The sequence below is a fragment of the Strigops habroptila genome, chromosome 1 (genome assembly GCF_004027225.2).
Source record: "Strigops habroptila isolate Jane chromosome 1, bStrHab1.2.pri, whole genome shotgun sequence".
NCBI classification, from domain to species: domain Eukaryota; kingdom Metazoa; phylum Chordata; class Aves; order Psittaciformes; family Psittacidae; genus Strigops; species Strigops habroptila.
The window spans coordinates 119,366,270-119,390,724 of NC_044277.2; the positions used below are offsets into that span (position 1 = coordinate 119,366,270).

The 24,455-nt window shown below is 40.5% G+C and overlaps 1 protein-coding gene across 2 annotated transcripts in view; it reads left to right on the forward strand.

Annotated features, from left to right (window-relative positions):
* The window catches only part of FAM171A1 (family with sequence similarity 171 member A1), an 89,382-nt gene that overhangs the window by 42,081 nt on the left and 22,846 nt on the right, over positions 1-24,455 (forward strand). The window contains exons 2-4 of one of the 2 annotated variants that reach the window (XM_030498885.1): positions 10,969-11,196; positions 16,686-16,778; positions 21,934-22,092. In XM_030498885.1, the coding sequence (XP_030354745.1) occupies positions 10,969-11,196; positions 16,686-16,778; positions 21,934-22,092 (480 nt within the window). Of the gene's footprint in view, positions 1-10,968; positions 11,224-16,685; positions 16,779-21,933; positions 22,093-24,455 lie in introns of those variants that run through there. The other variant, XM_030498893.1, reaches the window with a different exon arrangement.

Genomic DNA, 24,455 nt, shown 5'->3' on the forward strand with positions numbered 1-24,455 from the left:
TATGCCGGGCTGAGCCATGTAGACACCCCATCCCCATGCTGGTCTGGGAGACATTATCACTCTTAATGAGCTTGAGAGAAAGATTTGATCCACTCAGCTGTGGTGTAGTCAGTTGATCCAGAAGCTGTCAGAGGAACTAGCTGTTCATGTAAAACCGAGGCCAACCTCGAGTCCCATTAGTATTGAGATAAAGTCAGCTCTGTTTGCAGCAGCTGTGGTCAGTCACACCCTGCATTATTCCCAGAGCTTCAGGGCATGTCACCCTTGCCGGTCTCCTTTCAGCCTTTTTCCATTGTTTATTGGCCAGTCAGAGCATTTTACATTGAGATTTATCTCTAAAGAGAACAGATAATTTACCGGTTTGTTTGATCAGCCATTTCTGCTGTGGTTCATTGGTTTTCAGTGTTTTGATTTGTGAACCTCAAGAGTCCTTTAGCAGAGTGCCATCCCCTTCCGGCCCTGCTTAGGCAGGCAGTTTCACAGCCTAAACGAACATGCTTCACCAAGTCAAATTTCACATATGCCCAAAGCCTGGACCAGGGACCTGTACGTTGAAAACCTTTGTCTCCTAGCTACAGTGGTAGTCGTGGGACTGTAACAAGCACCAATGCGAATCAGAGCTGCCAGTAGACCAAGAAATACAAAGGTACGCTCTAGTGCTCTTCCAATGATGGAAAGCAATATAAGCTGGACGAGCAGTGTATCAAAACTCTGGTCATTGTTGCTTTGTGGTTTTTATATAAAATGAGTCTGCAAGAAAGATGCATGTTGCAAGTGTAACTGTACTTTCTTATCATGATTGTGAATTTGTGACAGAGCCAATAGCTTTGATTTACATAATTGACTTCCAGTGTAGGGGAATAGAAAGTAATATTTTAAAATTCACAATTTTAGTCTTATTAGAAATTTTTCTAATGAAATCCTTACAGCCCTAAAGTTAATCCTCTTACAGGAATTAAGATCACTATGCTGTTACAATAATTTAAGCTCAAGCAAGTTTTGGTTGCTGAGTCAGTTGTTATGCTCTGCATATATGTGCAGTCGTCACAGCTGAAATACAGAGACAGTACAGCAGCCTGGTTCAAAAATATTAATGGAAAAATTGACTTGGATGAGAAGACTTCTGTGTTACTGATATTAGACGAAGGACTAAACAGAGGGTAATGACAAATGGCCCTGTGTCAAGCTGGGGATGCTTCACAGGATGGAGGGAACTGTAGTGGGTCCTATTTTGTTTATTCATTTTCAAGAAGAAGGCTTAGATTACAGATTAATTTTTTTTATTAGTTATTTCAAATAAGGAAATGTAAACATTGTTTTGAGCAGAAAAATCTCAGAAACTTGAAAATACAGTAAATATTTTTGGAGGATAAGAAAATTTCAACATAGATAAGTTGGGGGGCTATTAATCGTAGGGCTGCAGTGAGGAGAAAACAGAAGCCACAGCAGCTGGCATGTTAATGAAAGCATGCTTTTTAGGGTCAGGAGGAACCAACAGTAACCTTCCTCTACCCAGACAGAAATATCACCTGTGGCTGCAGAGATTTTTGGGTGTTTAGGAGCAGCTATAAACCCTGTATAGTGCCTGTGTGAAAGTCCTTGCTACTCCAAATCAAACTCTTCCCTTTGTCATTGTCACAAGCATCCTATCCTTAAGGAGCCAGGTACCGTTTTGCAGTGGTAGGGGTACCACAGCCAGGAAGTTATTTGGGATTTGGGTTTAATGCAAAATAAAGGTCTACTGCAACTATACGTGTCAAATACTGACCTAAAGCTTGTCTTAAGCTGGGAGTGGCACAGGCAGCCTTCCAGAGTGACCATAGGGGTGCAGTTACTTGAAGAGGACTCTCGGGATGTGCTTCAGTGGTACAGCTGAGCAGACCTAATTGCCCGTGGACTGGCAGGGGTGGAACCATTCCTGCCTTTTCCTCTGCTAGTGTTGTGCTTGGCCAGAAGATTTCATGCCTCTCTGCCCCCATGCCTACCAGTTCTGCTGATGTTGTCACTTGGGGCTGCGTTGCTTCAGCAGCTCAACCTGATAACCTGGCAGCAAGTTTTTTGTTTTGTTAGGCTGGTGCTGTGCTGGGTTGGTAAATGGAACCGACATGGTGAGAGGTCCAAGGAGCAGCAGAGCAGCACAAGAGACAGAGCAGAAGTCCGCAGCCAGGCTATGGAGGCAAGAGGGGAAGGGATGCTCCTGGTTTTGGCCCGGAGTAGCTGAGCAGCAGTGCTGAGCTCATCATCACCTTGCAGAACTCCGCTCAGGCTGGCTGCTGGGAAGAATGAGGTTATTCCCATGCATAGCTTCACCTAGGCTTAATTTTCCTGTCTGCCAGTTGGGGATAACCTCTTCAAGGAGTGAAGTGAATATAAATTGGCTGTTTAGTTATTTGAAAAAAAAAAAAAAGAGGTCATGCAAGTGCCTGGATAAAATTTTAACGCAAGAATTTGCCCCTGTATTAGCTTTCGCCAGCAGAGTACTGAGATGAAAGTGGAAGTCTGCCCCGCAGACTGCTACGGGAATGTAGAAGAGTCACTTGAGTTGGGTTTGTTTGAATTGTTACAGTGGTTTGTTTATAAAATAAAAGACAAACAACTCGAGTAAAAATACACTCTTCCAAAGCGACATCTAGCTTTGCTTTCACAACAGGTTTTGGAAATAAGTAGAGATTAAACCTAACACTAAAGCTGATTGGAAATAAGCAAAAAGAATTGCTTGTCTCCTCCCTGCCCAATTGCACATACACTGGTTCACTTAGACATAGAATACAACTGCTTTAAATTGGTTTCATCAGATGCATACTGTTAATAATACAGTTAGGAAAAAATTGTTCCAAGAAAATGTAACGCATCCATCCATGGCTAAGCAAATCCAGGCTTTCCCTTTCTGCCCTCCCCCAGGCCAGACTGGTGATGCAGTAGGTATAAAGTTGGCTTAAAATCCCTGTGAGTGGTGCAGCAGCTGAGCTCATGTGGTGTTATCCTCAGAGCTGATGTTGCAAAATCAGCAGTGGTCTTGTTTGAGTCAGTGGAGAACTCTAATGCTCAGCAACTGAAAAATATCAGTGCATTAACTTTTCATTCCATATTGATCTCCAAACAGAGTTTCAAAGGACTCTATTAGGGAAAAAAAGAGAGTTTTAAGCAGGGATTACGTTTTCCTATCTTGCAAAGAATGCATTATGTGTGTGGCAAGCTAAAGCTTTGAAAGTCAACTTCCATCTGTGCTCCATGACAGTATTTTGTAGAATTCCATGTCTAAAAGACAAGGTTTGGAAATGAAATTAGTTTGCCTCATGCACAGTGCCTGTAGAGATCAAAGGCAGACCTGTTAATGCAACTATTGCTATTCATGAGTTTCATAGCCGTGTGAGTTTCAAGTTAATTATAAATGCTTGTTTAATCACATAACAATAGGGTATCAGAGTCTCATCTGGGCATTGTGCATATAGCTCTCACTTTTTTTAATTAAAGCAAATTCCTACCTCCCTCTCCCCCCCCCCCCCCCCCCGAAATTAATTTTGGTGGTAATGCTTTAGGCTCTCACAGGTCAGCATATGCGAATCCTCTTTTAAATGTTGGACAGTTGTGTGATGGACATCTTTATTTTATTATCCTTTCTCTACCTCTCCCTCCCTTTTGAGTACATGGTTGTTTAGTGGCCTGGTTGTCACTGGACATGGCATATATTGCTCTAGTTTTTATACTAGAGTTCCTTTTGTGACATTTTATTAAAATCTGTGTGCATTATCACTAGCAGATAACATATTTTGAGATAAACTAATGTATTTATCGTTTTAGTTTCTAAATGCTTTGTTTAATAGATTTTAAACCTGAAGAGGCAAGTAGGGCACCTGCCTGACCTTCATATCACAGACCACTGTGCTTTAATATTGCGGATTGAGTCTGATTATTTTAGTTAAGATAAACCATTTCTGTCCCCTGGAAATGAAATTCGTGCACACTAGAGGAACCAGCCACAGTGCCAGCAATGCCTGAGGCACTTGCAGTGGCAAGGAATGTTAGATGAGAAATGCAGATAAATCAACCTGTGCTTCAGAGGAGGGAAAAAAAGCTTCATGTGCCACTGAAGAGCATCACAGATGGGCTTCTCTGCACCAGCTCAGAGACTGGACTGTGCAGCTCCTGTTGCATGAGGTCTTACTGTTTCTGAGGAGAAGCAAGGGAGAGGAATAAAAGGAAAAACTCAGAAATCAGAGTCAGTTGTGCATTTGGGGAAAAATGTTCTTTCTTGACTTCTGAGGTGTGAGAGTTAATTATAGTCATCACACTACAAGTGCTCAGAGTGTGCAGACAGAGTGTGTCAGGACAGTACTGACAGTCTTCCTCGTGACCTGTAAAGCAGAAAAGTGCTTAGCAAATTCAGATTGCAGTGCTAAAAAATCAGAAGCACTGCAGACAACCATTTGGGCTGGCTTCATAAATGTTCTGGAATCAAACATTAATTCTCTTAACTCCAGAATTAAACATTAATTGTAAGCCTTAATTAAAAACTTAGAATTAAAATTAAAGCTATTAAAAAAAAATAATATCTTCCCACTATCTGTCATCGCAAATGAATCTGCTATCTAGCAAGCTGTTCTCTTGTTGCTAAGAAATGACGCCTGAATTTGCTTAAGTTCAGCATATAGTTTTTGGGTCACACTGTACCTCTGTCAGCAAGACTAAAGCTGACTTGGTTTTGGCAGTTTCCCTGTTTCACACAGTCATCCAGCCTTTTCTTACAATAGCTGAAGAGGTCAGGTTCTTCAGATGGGCAGTCCAAAGGCTGCTTCCCTGTACCCTGGATTTTTGTGTGGCTCTTCTCTGAACCCCTCCGCTTTCCAGATCTTTCAAGTGTGGGCCTGAGAACCAAGCCCTGTTGTGTGGTCCTTACTAGAGTTCTGCCCAGTGCTGTGGACAGAAGTAAGGATCTTTCTGCTTGATGCCAGGGACTGCAGCAGCCCTGGTATAATCTCGAGAATCACTGGACAGGCAGTGAGTAGAAGCAGGACTCCCGCATCACACCCTCTATGTGGCCAGGTTCCCTGGAAATCAGTGCCAGATACTCACCCAGTTGAAAGCTTGATGTTCTGTGGTGGAGGGGAAGGCTGCGTAGCACCACTGGTTTTCCTGTAGTGTGGACCAGAGCCTGTTCTGAGCAAGTGATGTCATTGTCTTTGCTGTGAGTCTTCTACAAGCACGCCTAGTTTGCTATTTGAGGTGGTACTAGTGAACTTGCTTTTCAGGTGTCCACATGAGTGAAGATCAGACTCTGTGCTTCTGGAAGGGTTTTATGTACATGTTTCCTTTTTCTTCATACAAAACTTACTCTGCTACTATTTCGAAGCGTGGCTGTCATTAGAGCCTTCTTGATGCAGTACATTATAAAGATACAATGATATGTAGATGCTTGAGTTGGCATCCGTGGCTAGGGGATGGGAAGTGCTCCTTTTTCTAGGAAAATGTTTTCCTTTAGATAAATGAAAATCCTATTGTTTGGCTGAGCAGCGGCCTTGCACTTGGGCAAAAGGTCAAGAGGCAGAAAGGCTTATCCATTTGGCACATAGGATTCAAAACCAGGCAAGTTGCCAGTAAGCTCAGTCAGAGCAGAGGATGCAATTTTAAATAAAGTTCATAATGGTATTTTTTAAATGAGGAGGAAGTTTTCTTTCTGTACTCAAAACCTAGGTAATTTAAATATCTTTGGTAATATCCTGACATTGTCCATGGATAGGGGACCCCCAGAGGAAAAGATAAGTGATAGAAGCTGCCTGTGTCAGCCCATTCCCAAAAGAGATCATCTGTCCAGCAGACGTCAGTGGGAGTCTGCCTGACAGAGGGGTGTGTGCACACCAAATTGCAGGATTGGCATCTAAAGAAGATTGTAATCTTTGACTTCCAATCTGTGTCATAACTTTTCTCTGTTTATTTCAGTATTTGAGATCTGACAGTTGTGCCATCACTCAGATCGCTCAGGAGTTTTCTTTCTGTGTAACATCACATAGAATGTTACAGAATTTTACATAGAATGGGGTTTCTGTGTGTGCTTTTGGTTATTTTTAAAAACCAAAACCAGTGCTTTTCACTTTTCAGGAGTTTGGTTATAGACAACAGCACTGATTATACCAGTTCTGAAGGAAGCCATTGCCAAACTGGGAGTTCACAGGAATATAAAGAGCAATTTTGAGTCTGAGGGGTTGCGACTGCAGAAATAGTTGTCTTAAGGTTACTTGCATTTCAGAGGAGGCAGTATGGTTCATAAAGCAGATGGCACTGGAAGGATTGCTCAGAGAAAGTTTAGATTTAGCAAAATCTCAAAAGTCAGATTAAGAAGACAGATGGGACTCTGGATTGGAATGCTAACATGTTAGGGCTTTTTTTGTCTTTTTCTATTTCACTTTCCCAAATTATAACCTTGGAGATGCTGGGGTTTTTTATATAGCTGACAATAAATTTAGTACTAGAAAACTGGGAGGGAGTTACACTTCAGCATCTGTTTTCGCTGTAACTAGTAGTTTTTGTTTGCACTCATTTGAACAACAAGCAAGATGCAATTGCTGAAAGAAGACAAAGGAGTATAACTATGAGAAAAGAAATTTAGGCTGGACTTGCATGAGCATATACAGACAGCAACCTTGTCCTCTCTGTGGAATGTAACCCTGTATTTACTGTTTTCCGACTAACCTTCTTCTCCCACTTTGCTTTGGGATTCTTGAAGTGGAGTTGCAGGGTTTCCCAGATGGCTTGCACTATTTAACTGTTTGTGTGGCCCGTTCCTGGCAGTGCTTTCAGACAGGGACACAGAGTCTTTTTGCCTATCCAGACAGGGTATCTTTGCTTGTAGTTTATCTCCTGGAAATGAACAGCTATCATTAAGTAGCTCTTGCTTCGGACAAGAAAAATTCCTGTAGGAATATGACAGGGCATGCGCTAGTGGTGCAAGCAAATTACTCTGGCTCTACCTGGGCCCTGCAAGCCAACAGGGAACCATGTGCCAGGTAGCCCAGGTCTGAAAGGATCACATTCACACCACACTGCTCAGGAGCCAGGTCTGTTACACAGGGCTACCAGCTCAGGCATAGCCTGGCCTGTCTGGGGGTGAGAGACATCACACTTGCCCTGGTTGAATTCATCAGCGTGGGGCCTGTCACCTCAACCATCTCTGCTTTGCCCAGCAGTGAGGAAACATCAGCACTGTGCACCCTTATGTCCCCTTCCTTCCTTCCTTCCTCCAGAACCTCACTAGCAGCACAGAGCAAAGCCCTTTCAGAACTTCGTAATTGAATATTCCTGCTGTAGTCAATAATAGAAAGCACAACAGTATCACACATCTGTGGAGGAATGAAGCATGCTTCATGTTAGCAGTTCATGTTTTCAGAGTTCATCTTCTGCAGTGCTTTCAGTTTCCTGCCTCCATCATGTTCCCCACTTACTGCAGATGTCCTTCCTTCTCAGAGTCCATGTGTCTTTAATTCTGTGTGAGCTGCTTGCTGTGGTAGGCTGTAAAACTCAAGAATAATGTATCTGCTTTATCCCCACTGTTTTACTGAAAGTACAGGCTAAAATGTTTGCCAAATATTTTAAAGACTCTATTCCTTAGCTAATAATGAGTCTTCTAGGCAGCTTTTTCTAATTAAATACTTCTTTTATTATACCTAATGCTTCGGTCTAAGACCTCCCTATTAATTTGAGGTCAGAGTGATCTTGGATCACTTGCTCTCTTTCTTCTGCTCTCTTCTTTCCTTTCTTCAGTCCTCCTGTTAAGAAGTCCCTGAATATCTCCTAACAATTCTCAAACTTACTGTATATCTTTAAGTTTTCATAGTAGTCTTTGTGGCTTGTTCTCGTCACACTCACTGTTTCAACAATTTCTCTGCAGTTTAAAGCTTGTAACCATTCTGTTGCTGTGGAAGTAACTGTGATAATGCAGGTTTGCTGTTCATGACTTCACTGCTGCATTAGATAAGAAGAAAAAGGAGCTGTTGCGTGGGAGAAAGCCCTGAATTAGGCAAGTTGTATACATTTCACACGTATGTCAGGGAAGATAATACATGAAAAGGAATTGGGGTTGTTCAGGCTGCTAGGATTTTCTCTATCTTCTGAGTCATAAAAAAACCCCCAACGAGTCTAAATATTAAACAGGAGGAGGAAAAAAACTAAAAAGCCCAGTGTCTGATCTAGGGACTGTGGATTAGAACAGCAGTTCCAGTCTGTTGCCTTTCAGGACATCAGTTTTCCATCTTGGGTGATGGCCTTTGTCACTTCTGTTTGGAAACAGGATTTTGGAAACCCTTATCCTTCTTCATCAGAAAGAGAGAAGGATGTAGACAGAGACACTTATATAGCTATAGAGTGAAGGATAAAGGAATCTCCTACTGGAGATACCGATGGCTAGCTCTCTTGTTTGGGAAGAAAGCTCTGGATTTGTGTACACAGGAACGTTTTTGTTTATCAGCCTTTGTCTCTTGATCAGTTTTAGTAGTAGTCTCTATTCTAGAATTTTGAATGTCTATAAGGAATTAAATAGATTTGATACTTCTGTTGTTTTCTTATCCTCTTCCTTGATTAGTATTTAATATTTCAAAGCTCCTTAGTGCCGCCTTATATGTGGTTGTTTAGAAAAGAGTAAACTTTCATGTTGTTGAAATTACTAACCACAATGTTCAGCTTGTCCTGTTCCCTTGCTTTTTCTTTAATGTATGATCCATTATTCTTAACCGCATCTGTTCTTCAGCATTCTTTGCTAGGCAATTCAAAGTGGGAAACATTAACAGCACAGCTATCTGGCTTTGGATCTAAGTGTATTATTCCTACACATTTTGAAAATATCTTATATTGCTTTTGCCCTCATGTTTGTAAATACATGTACAGTTTGTAAATACATAAATACATAGGCATTCCTCCTTTGATTAATGTGGCTGCCTTTCATATGCACAAGACTTCACAAGTTGCTTGGTGGTCAAGGCAAGATTTCTAAGGAGATGTTCCGAATGTGCACACCAGAGCGTGTGGACGCTGTTTTTCAGTATACGTTGTTTTCTTTGACTACTAAATGCAAAACTGGGAACAAATCCAGAATCTTTAATAGCTAGAACGTATTTCATGCTGATCCCTTCTAAATGGGCATCCTCCATTGCCAAGTTCTAAAGTGAGGGCTGCAATGATGATGGATTTCTCTAATGGGGTTTTTGTTCGGGGCTGCCTGATATTTATATTTTCTGTACTGTAGAATTAAGACAGAAGGTCTCTGCTTATAAAGGGCCCAATATCTTTCTGGTTGAAATGCCCTTAGGACAGATGTGCTGATATTTTTGTATTAGATCCTGATATCCTTTTAAATTTTTATATTGTTACAGTATGTTTCTCAGCATACTGAGTTGTGTCATATCACTATTGAAATTCACAACAGAGATTTTGTTAAGTTCTTTGTGGTTCTTGGTGTTATGTCTTGCTGGCTCAGGGCTTACACTGGAATAAGTTCTTAAAATCCTAATGCACAGTAGTAATAGAACTGTACCACCAACACTATTCTGTAGAAATCAATACATTGTTTTAAAATCTGTATGAAAAGGAGGTCATGCTCTCTTTTCTGGGCAGCACGTGAAGAAATGAGTTGCACGTGGAGTGTGAGCATCTTGCTTGTTAGTGGCTGAATTCCCCTGACACAAAAAGAGAGTTTGCAAAATATCGTCTGTTATCTTGGGGAATGGAGTAAGCTGAGGTGGGGGACTTCATGCAAGAACAACAGGATTTCCAAAAATGGGAATGAGAGAAAGGGCAGAGTGGGAGAGAAAAGAGGGAGGAAAGGAGGGAGGTACTCATGGAGGAGAACGAGGCAATTGTGAATGAAAAAATCCAAGGAGTGGCTTGGTGGAGGTATTGGACCGTTGCTGGGTCTTTTCAACACAGCATTGCATTTAAGTCATAGTTATTGAAGAAAGGCAACAGCTGCTTCTTTAGAGCATGAGGCAGAGGAACTATTGGAGGAGCAGAAAAATAATCATAGATATAGAGGAATGCCTTCCAGAGGGACTGTCTTGCACAAGCCACTCCACTTTATGTAACAAAAGTCTGGTGACACAGTGCATGGTTTAGTCATAGGAGTGCCCTGGAGTAGACAAATATTGTACATCTGGAAACATTTAAACAAGTAATTAGTTTCTGGAAAAATCGCAAATTACTCAAGAAAAATGTAGTCCATTGTGTTAGCTTCTGACTGCGTGTCTACGAGATGTGATTCTCCAGACTGCTTTAACCTTATCACTACTTTGCTTCTCATAGCCACCAGTTGTATGTGGGGACAGGTAATATGGTAGCATCAGGGCTGACAAGCAGGTATCACCAGGGCCTGTGACATGTTTGCCCCTTCGGAAAAAGGGCCACTGAACTGGGAGGTGGGGGGGGGAAGTGTACCTCTCTTCCTCACTGCTAGCATCCTACCTGTCCTGTGTTTTGAGGACAAGGACCTGATCCTGTGAGATTTCACTGTCTTGGTTAGACATTGCCAGGAAAGTCCTATGCTAGCTGGGGCAACCTGTCCTGCTGGTGTTCAAAATCTCTGACTGTAAGACAGCCCGCGTCATTGCCCTCTTTCTTCCCAGGCTTCCATCAGAGCATATGTCTTCTGTTCCTTCACTGCACAAAGAGAATGTTCTGGGGAAGGGGTGAGGGAGCACAGCAGACTTCCAGCCTTTCCCTCTCCCCACTGCTGGTGGAGAAGGCTCGCTGAGCAGAAGCACAGGAAGGCAGGGACCTGACAGAGTTGCGATGCTGTATTATTGCGATGCTGTATGATGTTTGATAGTGTGCATAATTAGAATTATGATGCTACTGTGAGATTGACATATTGCCCATTGAGGGGGATATTGCCTGCCCCTGGTGATGTGCTGCCTGGCTGCATGTGGGTCATAAGCGGAATATAGAAGCTTTTGGGACGATAATTGCTGTGGTTGTTTGTCATTACAGAAGTAACGCTGAAGGTCCATGTAAGCGATGCCAGCACACATCAGCCAGTAACTGAAGCCTTCATTGAGATTTTTACCAACCAGATCTCCATTGCATCTGGAACCTCAGGAGCAGATGGCACTGCCTTCCTCAAGTTTCAGTATAAGCTGGGCAATCAGCTGATAGTGACTGCTAGTAAACATGCGTATGTGCCAAATTCTGCACCATGGAAACCTGTAAGATTGCCTGGTAAGAGATCTTTATTTTTGTTCTGAGGTAAGATTTTGCATCTAAAGGAAGCTACACAGTTTTGTATGATGTGTTTTAATGCTTGCAATCCTGGGTGGGAGGAAGAACATCTGTGTTGTTCAAAAAGACTAAGGTTTCTTCCTCAGTTAAAGTGGGGCATCAGGACTGTGCAGAGACTAGGTCTCCTCCTGGCTGTCCTCGATACAGTGCTACATCAATTTTCAAACAACTGTTGGTGTTCTTAGAGCTCCACAGCAAATGCAAATATATTCCAGATCTTTTTCTTTATGGGAACTCTGTTTCCAAGTGCTTTTTTTTCAGCAGCTGTGATGTACTCATTCATTTCTCTCCCAAGGTGTAGCAACAACTGTTGCACCGTAGGCTGTAGTGTACAAAAGAAGTCCTGGCCTTTCAATTCTTGGCCGTGCCCATAGGACAGTTTTAATCTGCAGTTATCCAGATGTAAGGATTTTTTCTAACTTAATTAGTGTGATTTGTTTCTTCCACAGGCAAAAACTATAACAGTAATACTTGCATGTTAGTTTTTATCAGAATGCCGCAATTTTATGGGAAGCGGGAGACTTTGCATTAGTTGTACAGAATGGGAATCTGAGTCATGAAGACTTATTTATGTACTGCTAAATTGAACAGATTGGGGGGGGCTTTCGGACCTTGAGACATAACATGTAGGTGAAGGTCACATTCCCAGTTTTCATCTGCCTTTCCTCTAATCCTCAGCCACTATTAGAGTCCAGGTAGTTTGGGAATGGTCCCAGGCTTGTATTATATCCAAATCACACCTAAATATCACCTCAGATTTGATAATTAGCTCAGGCCAAAGCCATGCCAGGTTTTAAGTGTGCTAATATTTAAATAATATTAATGATCACAGGACAGTGTTCAATCCCATGCCTTGGCTCCATTTTATTTATTAATATCAAAGTAGCCAGAGGGACTGTGTGACTTGCCGCAAGGTGAAGCAGCAAATGTATTTTCAGATGGGGAAAGGAACTTGAATCTCTTCAAACCAAGAATTATGCTCTAGGCATTTCAGTATGCTGTTTACTTATCTGCATTTGCGTGCTTCAGATAAGATAGACTGACTTCTTCCACATTTCCTCTACTATATTCTGCCATGTTTTCCAGCTACTTAATGGAGCTATAACGAAAACTAAGCCAGGCTCTTAGGCGCATAGTGAAAGAATAAGAAGTAACTGAAATGTATTGCAGCAAGGAGAGCTTCAAATAAATAAAAGGGAACAATTCTTTACAGCAGCTGTAGTCAAAGATTGGAAAAGGTTGCCCAGAAAGGTTGTGAAAGCTCCATATTTAAAGATATTCAAAGCTCAACTGGACACCCCCCTGCTTGGTTGAAGTGGGTGACCTCCAGAGGTTCCTTCCAATCGTAATTGTTCTGTGACTCTGTTTAGAAAGTTCTTTGATGGTTTTTGTGTTTAAATAAGATGAAGTGCGGCTTCCTCAACGTACTTCATGTACTACATTAAGATACAATCATGTATGATTAAAGCATGCAACAGCCTTTTCTTGCCTGAACCTTTTCTTGCTTTGTGTCTCCTATCTTTCTGACTTGCACCCTAGATCTTTTGAATGCAACCTACTCCTCCATGGCCTGGAGTTTGTTTGGTTAGGTTTTTTGCTTGTTGCTTTTTCTCAAATACTGATTTTGAGGGAAGAGAATCAAACGTGGCATTGTTGTTTTTGGTGAGTCATTGAAGTTTAAAGAGCAGTAATTGTATACAGTTTCCACAAAACCTTTCTTTCCACGGCTGAAATGTGAGCTTACCTCAGAAAATAGATTCCTTTCACCTCTGATAATCCCCCATTGAAACGGGTAGATAGTTTGCCATTGATTTAATTGGGAGTAGAATCCTTTCTTTTGCTTTCTTTACCTTGAACTTAATCCTTTCCTTGATTAAAGAAACAACAAGTTACAACTTGATACACCCCATGTAGATTTAATAGAGTTGTTCTTTGAATTAGTCCTTCAAAGGGACATGACAAAAATGTTCAGGCCCAAGATACTTAGGCTGTTAATTTTCGTATTGACTAAGATGCCTAGTCTTTAAAAAACTTTCCAAGAACTGTTTGTATTTAAATGCCCTGTTATTTAAATGCCTCTTATACTTGTAACCAGCACAGTATAGAAATCTTGAAAACCATGGTATTTTTTGTTGTTATTTTTAGTCTGGGTTGGATGATGGGAAACAGGTAGTCACAATTCTTCCATCACAGTCAATATGCATTAGGTATAATCTTACAGTGCAGCCACTGTGCAGCCACTGAACTCATGATATTATTGTGATAGCTTTAAGGAGTAAGCATTGAGGGTTTTCTGTTCTCTTAATTCAGCAGAAATGAACTTTTCTTCTATTAACCAAAATAATTACTAGCTCTTTACCACTTAAGCTGGAGAATTATTTATTTACATAATGATAAATGGTAGGGAGGAGAAGATTAAAATCTTTTTTTCCATTGAAATATTTATCAGTAGAGCCATGACTCCACTTATTAACAGATCATTAATTTAACATCACTTGAGTTGTTGAAGTGTTCACGATGGAAGATGTGCTCATCTATCTGCTCCTAGCTGCACATAGATTTTCTTCTGTAAATAATTTGGAAGAAAAAAATTTGTGACTGGTAGTCCCTATTTATGAGGATGTTTTTGGAGCAGTGTGTGCAGTGAACAATGGGAAGTTGCTAAGGCAGTACAGTTCATACAAGCTGGTAGGGTCATGGTTGTGTTTAACCCCAGCCAGCAACTAAGTACCATGCAGCTGCTCGCTCACCTCCACCACCTGCTGACTGATACCAAGCCTGTCCGTGAGCAGTGATCCACTCCTGCTGGCCAACTCCCCCCCAGTTTCTATACTGGGCATGACGTGCTGTGGTATGGAATACCCCTTTGGCCAGTTTGGGTCAGGTGTCCTGTCTCTGCTCCCTCCAGCTTCTTGTGCCCCTCCTCAGTGGCAGAGCACGAGAGACTGAAAAGTCCTTGATCAGGGTAAGCACTACTTAGCAACGACTAAAACATGGGTGTATTATCAGCATTGTTGTCAGACTAAAGCTGAAACACAGCACTGCACCAGCTACTAGGAAAAACTCTATCCCAGCTGAAACAAGGACAGTCGGTCAAAGCAAGGCATGGTATTCACTGTGGTGAAATGTAGTCCTAGGAACAGAGATGCTTACGGTGTTCCTGAGAGAGGAGAGCTCATCTGGGAAGCAGTACCTCTGCAGATGACATGTGAGTCATGGTAGATGAGTGATTGAAAATAACCTCCCAATTCAGCACTGCAATAAAGCAGAATAATCTGATCCTTAGCTGTAAAATAAGGTAGATACTGAGAAAGCAGAGTACAGTGTTTCAGAACTTGTCCTTGGTGCGACCACTAAGGAAGAGGTGTGTCCAGTTCTGGATCTAGGCTTCAAGAATAGTGTTTAAATCTCTAGGGTTATATCAGGAGTGATTAAAAGATTGGAAGATATGGCTTCAGGGAAAGACTTGGAAGTGGTTAATTTGTTTTGTTCACCAGAGAGAAAGCTCATGGAGTAACTTGATCGTAATCAGCCAGTACCCACATAGAGAATAGGAAAAGGATAAGAGAGAATTCCTCTGTCTAGCAGGCTTGTATAAAAAGAAGATCAAATGGCTGTAAGTCTAACCTCAATAAATTTTTATGGGTAAAAAGGCACATAGTTCAACTGTGCTCATAATTATTTACTAGAGCCTTAATGTTGTGGTGTGTTCTTCACCACTGGACACCTTAAAAGAAAATTTGATCACTTTTCTACATGTTTTCTAGTTTAAGCTCAGCTATTGGAGCCGAAGCAGTAATTAATTCAGGGAAGGCTGTAGTTACACAGGAGTGAGACTAGATCATCACAGTCATCCTTCTGGCCTTAAAAACTATGACTTTCTGCCTTTGTCATGCTGGGAAAAGATTGTGCAGAAAAGCCTAAGGGAACTTTAGAGGTTGCATATGCATTCTAGTCTGGCATATATGGAAGAAGATGTTGGCATGTTTTATTGTATTGAGCTCCCCAGGGTGTCTGAATTATATTAGCTTTCTTCATACAAATTAAGTTATTGGAGTAAAGACAGACAAATTCTGTAATTGTGTGGTCTTAGTGCTACTTACGCTAGGCTTTCTTATTTATGTTGCCTGATGTGTAGATCTGTTTCACATCTAGAGCATTGGAAAGAAAATTCTCAGCTGTACTTGCAATAACATGATTTTTTGATTTCATTTTTTCAATGTTCAAATACGTTAAGACCATCTTCTAGATGGTGGTTCTTATCAGTGTGTTTCTCCAAGTTTCTTCTCCTTTCCTCTGTATTTCTCTCAAATACTAAAATTTCTAATCTTTAAAAAGAGAATATATTTCTTAAAACAGTCTCCATATTCATAGCTAACACCTATACAGTCGCTTGTATTAAATAATAAGTATTGGTTTAGAGGAAATTTATGAAGCTCCAGAAAATCAGAAGAGCTTGCAGTGTTCTGTTAATCAGTTCTGGAAATGTCTTCCTCAGCTTGTGGTCTCTTCAGAATGGGATGAGTGCTTTCCAGGTGCACATGTGGGATGCTGCCCAGTTATGAAAAATTACTAGTCTCTATTAATCTCCTTCTCTTCTTCTATCTTTGAAAGCCACGCATGGACTGCAGGCAGGTTTACTTCTTACTGTTTTCATGGGTGCAGGAGTCAGATGTGCTTGGTGGCTAATTCCATATGTACTTCTGGTCTTCTGGGTCTGAAGAACCTAGCATGAAATTATACCATGATCTTCACTCTCCAAAGATGTGTGTGCATATAGACACAGGCCCCTGTAAGGAATGTCAGTACCCAGTGGCAAAGGAGATCCTTGCAGGCAAATACCATTTATCTGTCCCCTTTTGCACCACTGGTAGAATGACAGTAATTCTGCTATATATAACACTGCTGTTGTGTAGGTGGTGACTCAGTAGGGATGTGCTGTATTTTAAAGCAAATTATTCAGACTTATTCATCGTACTTTGCCTTTTTGTATGACTTTTTATGTAATCTCAAAGTATTTAAAAGTTAAGTTTCATTAAAATCTTCCTGAGGTAAGAAGTATAGCTGTTTCGAAGCAAAATAATGCAGTCAGACTGAATTACTGTTCCAGTCCTCTTTATGTAATGACAAGTGTTTCTCTGGGGCTGTGAATTATGACCCGAAGCCCTGCTTTACCCTGCACTCTTCTGTGCTTTCAGCTACCATGCATGAATTGCAGGAGTCAAAGTGTAGAACATATTTAGGTCAATAATAATTACCCTGGCAGTTTAATTATTTGGTTTAGAAAATGCATGTATACAATATGATTTTAATAGTTTGGGTGGCCTGGTTTTGCAAAAATATAGAAGAAAGTAAGTGGTGGGTGGTGGTGGTGGTGTTGGGTTATAAGAACTCAGATATATCCCACTGAAACAACTTCTCTCCCACAGTGTTCTCCTCACTGAGTCTCGGCCTTCTTCCTGAACGCTCAGCTACTCTCATGGTCTATGACGATGTAGTCCAGATAGTCTCAGGATTTCAAGGTATGATGGGTTTTGGAAGTCGGAATTGAAATTTGAGGGACTCTAAACAAAAAGCCTGACAGTTTCAGAAAACTGAAACTGTCTGAACTCTATCCCGTGTGTGAGACTGGCATTTCATGGGGAATTCTTCTGAGGTCCCCAAGGAATCTCCTCTGTGGGATGGTTTTACCAAATTGATTAATAGCTAAATTCATTCCTAACTGGTGTGACTGGGGAATTTGAGTTACTTGCTAATAACAAGTTTGGACTTCAGTGTGCCATCTGAGAGCTAGAGATTAAATTTCTTTTGCTATCTCTTCGATGTTTTTTTCATCTAGCCTCATTTAGCTACCCTTGCAGAAAATGTTTTCTGATGTTCTTATTGTCTAAGAATTTTATCTGGTTTTGTTTATTGCTTCCTTCTATGAAGGCCTTAGAAATTTAGGGCATAGAAAAATTTCTCGTATCAGCCTTGTCGTATATAAACTTACTTTCTTAAGTACCTCCTGTGGACCTCTTATCAGACTGTCTGCAAACCCATATGCTACAGAATGAAACCCACTGTATTAGAAGAGTAAAGTTTGAATCACCTTTTCATAAGGCCAAACGTAGAAGTTGAAGCGACAGTAGCATCAGTAGGATGAACACTGTGTTTTTTGAATTGCACAGTAAAGAATAAAATGTTCATCTGACCTAGGGATCAGACCTAACTTAGCCCATTTGATGTGATAACTGAGTTAAGTCTGTTAACATAAGAACAGAAATTTTTAAGATACCTTTAATGGGCCAAAACAAGGGACATCCTTCCTGTGAGCACTCTTATTGTGCATAAACTTTGTCTTATTCGCATGTATTACGATTAGCATCACTCCACCAGGTAGTTAATAAACATAGGAATACTAATAATATTCTAAGAGAACCTTGTTTTATCTGAGAGAATATAATACAATTATGCCTTCCTGACATCTTTTTTTTTTTTTCCCATGGTTAGAAACCATCCAGACACAACAGGCTTTTCATTAATGATAGCAGTAAGATACAACTGGAGCTGAAAAAGCACTAAACAAATCACATAGCTGATGGGAGGCTCAGAAGGCGCTTGAGAACAGCACAGCTGCCATACATACATTCTAGCATACATACATACATACATACATACATACAGCAGTTTGAGAGCTGACTTTATCTAATGGGGTAGATTAGATGGACAGTGAACTGTGTTAAACCACAAGGGATTCCATTAGACAAGACATGACATGTCGTTTGCCAACAGTATTCTACTAGCACAGTGTATTAAATACTCTTATTCTTATGCAAAAGTGCTAATATTATGCAGTTAACTTTAAAAGAACAGTCTTTTCATATTTACAGCTTCCTTTCTTCAAATAGATGATGTTAAAAGGCTAGAGGGACAATTTAACAACAGGGACAATTTAACAACCAAGTGACATTCATAAATATTTCCCACATAATCATGCTCCCTTCAGTGAATTGATCCAGTGTCCCCTATATATATAAATTAGAATAATATTATTGGTTCTGCTGGTATAGCAGAGAAAGAGGATAAAGGAAGAAAGTGATACCCAAAGTACTCTAAGGGTTGGGATTTGAACCCTCAGTCTTGTCTAGTAAAAACTATTTTATGGGACCAGCCCACACTCCTTTTCTTGGGAATTCTATCTTATAATGAAACCTAAATAAAAGACAGCCTAGACATTGTACTAAAATTTGAATGGAGCCTCTCTAGTCTTGATCCAAGGTCCTTGTGACCTAGTTTTTCTCTGTTACTTGTCCAGTTTATTTCCCAGTAACTTCACACAGCTTCAAAAGAGCTGATCAAGAGTTACCTTAGTGCAAAAATGAGAGCAGAACAGAACTCATTATGCCCAGGAACAGAGTGGGAACACTGCTGTTGGAAGTATCAATCAAAGGGAAAGAAAGGCCTGTCTGGTACAATAAGTTACCAGTTCCTTTTGAATAATTAATCAAGCAAGTGACTTACCATGCAATTGAGAAGTTTGTCTGAGTCGATGCAGCCAGCTTCATTTTCATGATGGCATTACAATCTGCGGCTCTACTCTGTCAGTAATTGCAATGGATGGAGCTTGCCAGCCACTGGGTCATTTAAGTTATTTAATACCAGCCCAGTGATGAGCTGAACTTCAGCATTCAGTGAATGGGAGCTGTATGGGTACCCTCTATTTGCCTCTGACATGTGAGCAATCAGAGCATGAACTGATGATACTTCAATGTTATTTTGCATAGGCTGAAGCTCAAATGCCAGTGATGCCGTGTGTCACGTATTCACTGTGACAAGAGGCTCCCTAGAGGGACTCTTTGAGATGGTTACATCTTCAGGTGTGCACTAGCAAACTGGAGCTGACAGCCTTTGAATCATTGTGTGATTCAGTGCAGGGCCAGCATGTTGACAAGAGGATGTTTAAAGAAGATAAGATGAGTGCTCAGCAGTCCTTTACTTCATTGCACTCACCAAGTGGAGAGAGCTCACATGCCAATTTTATACTTGGATGTGTTTGGGCTTTGTTTGGGTTTTATAAGTCGAAACTAGATATCATGGAATACCAGGTTGGAAGGGACCTCAAGGATCTCTGGTCCAGCTTTTCTAGGCAAAGCATGACCTAGACTAAATGTCCCAGCATGCTGTCCAGATATCTTCAATAGAAGCAATAATAATCCACTCCCAGTGATAAGTGTTGACTTGTTGAAAAAAAGAGGGTCAGGTCAGTACAGGTCTTTCTCTCCATTTTACCACTTCCAATTCCCTCCGTAAGTCTATTCCTAAACATATGCCCCCGAATCCTGTATGACCTCTGCTAAAGGAATACACTGGATTATCTTCTAGCAAGATGGTGAGAGAAGGTGAAAGCCTTGGTAGCTGCTTCCCTCACAAGCCTTTCACTGGTAGGTCCCAGTATCCTGCCCCTTTGAAGGCTCTTGCCAGGTTTGAAGAGATCCAGCTGAGGCTAGGCTCAGGGTGAGTGGCAGGTTTCATGTGAGCATCAAGGAGTTTGTTAATGTAGAGTGTGAATTGACTACTCTGCACTGATTTATTGTATGTATAAGCCCTATCTACAGAGGAAGCTGTTTCTTCCACCTTAAAATTTCCATCCAAGTTTTCCTGCCAGGTTTGGGGCTCAGCCACAGCTTTGTGCTGCCTGAAGGATTCAAGAAATTAAGATTGGCTTTCTGAGTTCTCCCTATCTAGTTAAAATTTGGAAGCTCAGTGCTCTCCCAGTGCTACAAAACAGCTCTTTGTTAATAGAAGACTGTAGAGCCTCCACATAAACTACAGTGTTAGATACTCAGCAGCAGTTACTTTGGTTTTAATTCTTGATTAGTTCAGATCTTTGGAAATATAATATTGGTTTTTGGCAACTTTAATAATTCATCTTAACCAGACATTCAGACTGCAGAAAATCCTACAGTTTTGCATTGAACTGTTAGTGATAATCCTAATGCCAGTTTCTTTATTGTGTTTGGGTTTTTTTCTGTTTTGTTACTCTGAATGCTTATCCCTATAGGCTGTAGGAGCCTGCTCAGCAGTGCAGTCAGAGGTTCCCAAGTACTTGAGCAGATCTGTCCCCAAGGTATAGCAAACTACTACGATATTGCAGAGCACTCAGGAGAGAAATCTTCCCTGAGTTCATTGCAGTCAATTTATTTAGTCTTTTATGTTGTTTTCCTTTTAAGCCTAGAAATTGGGTAAGGGAGATTTCTTCCTATTTCACATGAGTGTTTTTTAATGCTTATCTTAAAGACTTGAGGATACTGCCAGTCCTGAGAGTCTGCTGTAAATACTTACATGTTCCAGAAATTAGAAAACTTGGTTTATAGCTTTTTCTTGCAGAATTACTGGAGACATGACAGCTAAACAATGATCAGCTCTTTGGAGGTACTTGCCTGCCTATGTAGCAATTATTGTTGGCCAATACAAAGTTTGTCCTGTGGAATTTTATGTTTTCTCATAGCTAGAGCTCCTACTCCAGTCTCCTGGTTAGTGATGTTGGCAGTTACAAAGCTTAGGAGTTGTGAGTCAAGCTCTTTAATCTTTCTTACAGTGAAGTTACATGTAACCTAAAAGTGCTGGCAGAGACTAATAGGGGAAAAGAAGCAAAATTGTTTTGAGTTGACATCTTTGAACTGCATAGTCAAATGCGAATTAAGAAAAAACCTGCTTGCCTCTTGATTTTGTGCTGTGTGGGGAGTGTTCTGTCAGTATTCAAAATGAGCTCTGGAGAATGCAATAGCTTTTGATTTAAAAATTAATTTGCATGTTGCACACACAGACTTGCAGATGGAGTCTTGCTGTGTGTTGCTGAACAGTGGTAATGGTGAGCATCCACTGAAAAAAGACTGTTAACTTTATAAACTGGGATTTAAATGAGACATGAAATGCCATAGTACATAAAACAGTCTGAAATCATGTTGCAGCAAAGACCCCTCAATTAACACCTAGTGATCTTGAAAAAAACACTCAAACTGTACAACACAGAGGAAAAGAGAGAAATCTTAGATGCCAACTAACCTGGTTCTGTTTAGATGTGTTCTTTATGTCGGAAAATGTGTAAACTCTTTTGTCAAGTAAATCGTTTTATCCAGTGGTTGAAATGAAAAGTGATTGTTATCTCAGTATTAGAGATAGTTAACGTGGCCAAAGCTTTGTAAAAATTAAATACAGAAATCACATAAGTTAATTTGGACTACAGGTAGAATTGTCTCTTAGAAAATCACTTTAAAGAGTATAAACTACATTTATCTTGCTATTTCAGGAGAAATAAAATATAAACAACAGGATACTTTTCTATGCTTTCACACGCCCTACCTCTGAACTCAGTTTTAGTTTCAGTTATATACATTAAAAGAAGCATGTAATGAAATTGGACGTGATCCAGGGAAAAAACATAGTCAGAAAAGCCTCTGACATTAGGTGCCTTCACAATTTTGCTCTGTAATACTTGTGGAAAAATAATCACAAGTGCAAAATAAATGTAAAAATACTGTTTTCCCTTCTCTTTCATAATAGCCCTCTGATGTCTCTATCCTTCACAAACTATTGCAGTTTATAATAGAAAAAGACTGTAAATGTGCTTCCATAAATAGGAAAACCTGCATATTCTGCCCACCTTGGATATAAAGTCACTTCTAATTTTTTTAGGTGCACGGACTCAGCCACAAGTTCACTTTCAGAGAAGATCTGTGAAATTACCAGAGAACACTAGCTACAGCGATTTGACAGCATATCTGACTGCAGCCAGTTCACCCTGGGAAGTGGACAGTTTTCCTTATTTGCAGGGATTAGATGGAAATGGAACAGGTAACCCACTATTTTGGTTTTGCTCTGATTTTGTATTGGTCCAGGGATCAACTTTTGAGCATATAATTTTTTCCATTCCCCATTCCAGCAAACATTCTTTAAAATTCAGGGGATGTGATAGGTTCAACTGCCCTACCAAGGTGCTGTTCCACTAAGCAAGAGAGCAAGGTCCACTGTCCCTTAAATGTGGCCACTGAATAGCAAAGATGAAGACTCTGGCCTTGGGAGATCAGAAGAGTTTGTTACACTTGTACTTTAGAGCTGAGTCTCCAAATGTGTCACACATGCACATACAATAATGGAAATTAGTGTGAAGGACAAAAGAGAATTTAACTTGAGGATGCCATAGAATTCTTGTTCATTTTTTTTCTAAAAATAAATAAAATGCCTATATATCAAGGATTCAATACTCTGTTGTTTCAGCTAAGAGTTGTTTCAATGGCTTTGTTAATATTTTTGAATATAGCTTCAGCCAAAAATGTGCAAATTCATCTAGCACCAAAGGGAATACAGTGAAAATTCATAGTAGAAACACAACCACTGTTCAGTTCAAAGCTGTAATACATTTTTATGACTGCAACTGCCTGCTAATCTTCCACTTCTCGTTTAGTGTTAATTGAAATAATTGGTGTTGTGTAGGCTAGAGAAAAATAGAAGAATTGGGAACAGAACTCTTTGAATTCATAAAACGCTGATGTGAGTAAAGTGAATAATGTTTTCTCTGTGTTCCTATTGATGTGGAAAGCAACAGTGGGCTTGCAGTGCAGCAAGAGATATTCAGACTACTCATGAGGAAAACCTTGCTATGGTGAGAATAGTTTAAGCTGTAGAATCAATTGCTTGAGGGCGTTGGACAGAGTTAGACAACCACCTGCGAGGATGGCATAGGCGTAGTAGAGCCTGCTTTGAAGCAGGCTGAATAACCCCTTGAGGTCCCCCCCTGCTGTTTCTCAGGATGTTTACTTGTGATGTGTTGATCTAGGTGACTTTGAATGCTAGGTCGTGTATATACTGAGCTTGCTATCTTTTCCCTGAAAATGAAAAGAAAAAAAAAGGGGGGGGGGAGAGGGGAGGGGGCAAAATAAACTTCCCTTTGTACAAATCTGAACATCTCCTTTTCTATTATGATTAGAAATGTGTGCTACCTTACTCCAATCCTTCTGTCTGTTCCAGGGAGTACATCTCATCCTGTCTCATTCTCCCTCTCTGTTATTTCCCTATTCTCATCTTCAACCGTCAGTTTTATCTGGCTCTTCATACTCAGACATGATCAAATATCTCATTATCTCTTTTTTAAAACGAAGGAATGCACTTGATCTCATTCGTCTGTCTCCTTCCTCATCTCCTTTCTTTTTATCTCTAAACCCACTGAAGAAACTGTTCGCAATGTGTGTGGGATTCCTCTTTCCCAAATCTTTCCTTAGTGCTCGGCAGCCCAACTTCCCACCCTTGCATTTATTTAGTGAAAACAGGTCTTGCCAAGATTTCGGATGATCACTCTCCTGAGAACTACATAGCCAGGACATCATCTTTCTCCTGCTTTGCCTCCTACAAAACAAGTGAACGCACCCTTGGTTTTTTTAGCAATGTGCTTGCTTGCATGACAGAACCTTTTCTACTTGAGCATGGGGGCCCTGGATTTGACTGTTACTAGCCTTCAAGTAAAAGTATGTCACAAAAGACCAAAATGACTGGCAGATGGGGTTTAAGAGACTGTGAAGAGCCATGTTTTCTGAATGCTGTAGTATTAGTATTCAGTATGGTATAATACAGACTACAAATACAATATATTTGTATATGGACTGTAGTGTAGGTGAAACGTTCTCCATTTTTATTAGACGTTTCTCCTCCTGTGGAAACATGGAACTTTAAAATCCTAAACTTGGGTTGACTTTCTTTCCTTCATCTCCAAGTGACTTGGTGAAGATTTCACCTGAAAAGCTTTTGAAGGAATAAAAAATGAAATCACTACTTGCTGAGGTGATTTTAGTCTGTTCTCAAAAGAAAAATATGTAAAACCTTTAGAATTCTAAAAAAACTTCGCATTTACGTACATGGGAAGTTTTGGAGTGTTCCTGAACACTACCCCTTCTCCCCTCTCTCTCACCTCTCTTCCCCCCCAATTACTCCTCCGTTCTTTCACAGTCTGTTTACATGTCTGTAGAGTTTTGGAGAGGTCCTCCCATTTGTTTCAGTCAACTCAGTTCTCTGGCTAGTATTCATCCAGAGTGACTTTACAGTTGTTTTAACTAAAACCTATTATCTATGAGTTCAACAGTTTCCACTAAATCCCAAATGGGTGTTGAATATGGAGCAGTGAAAATTCATTGCGTGAATCAGCATGTTCCAAACATAAAAATTCC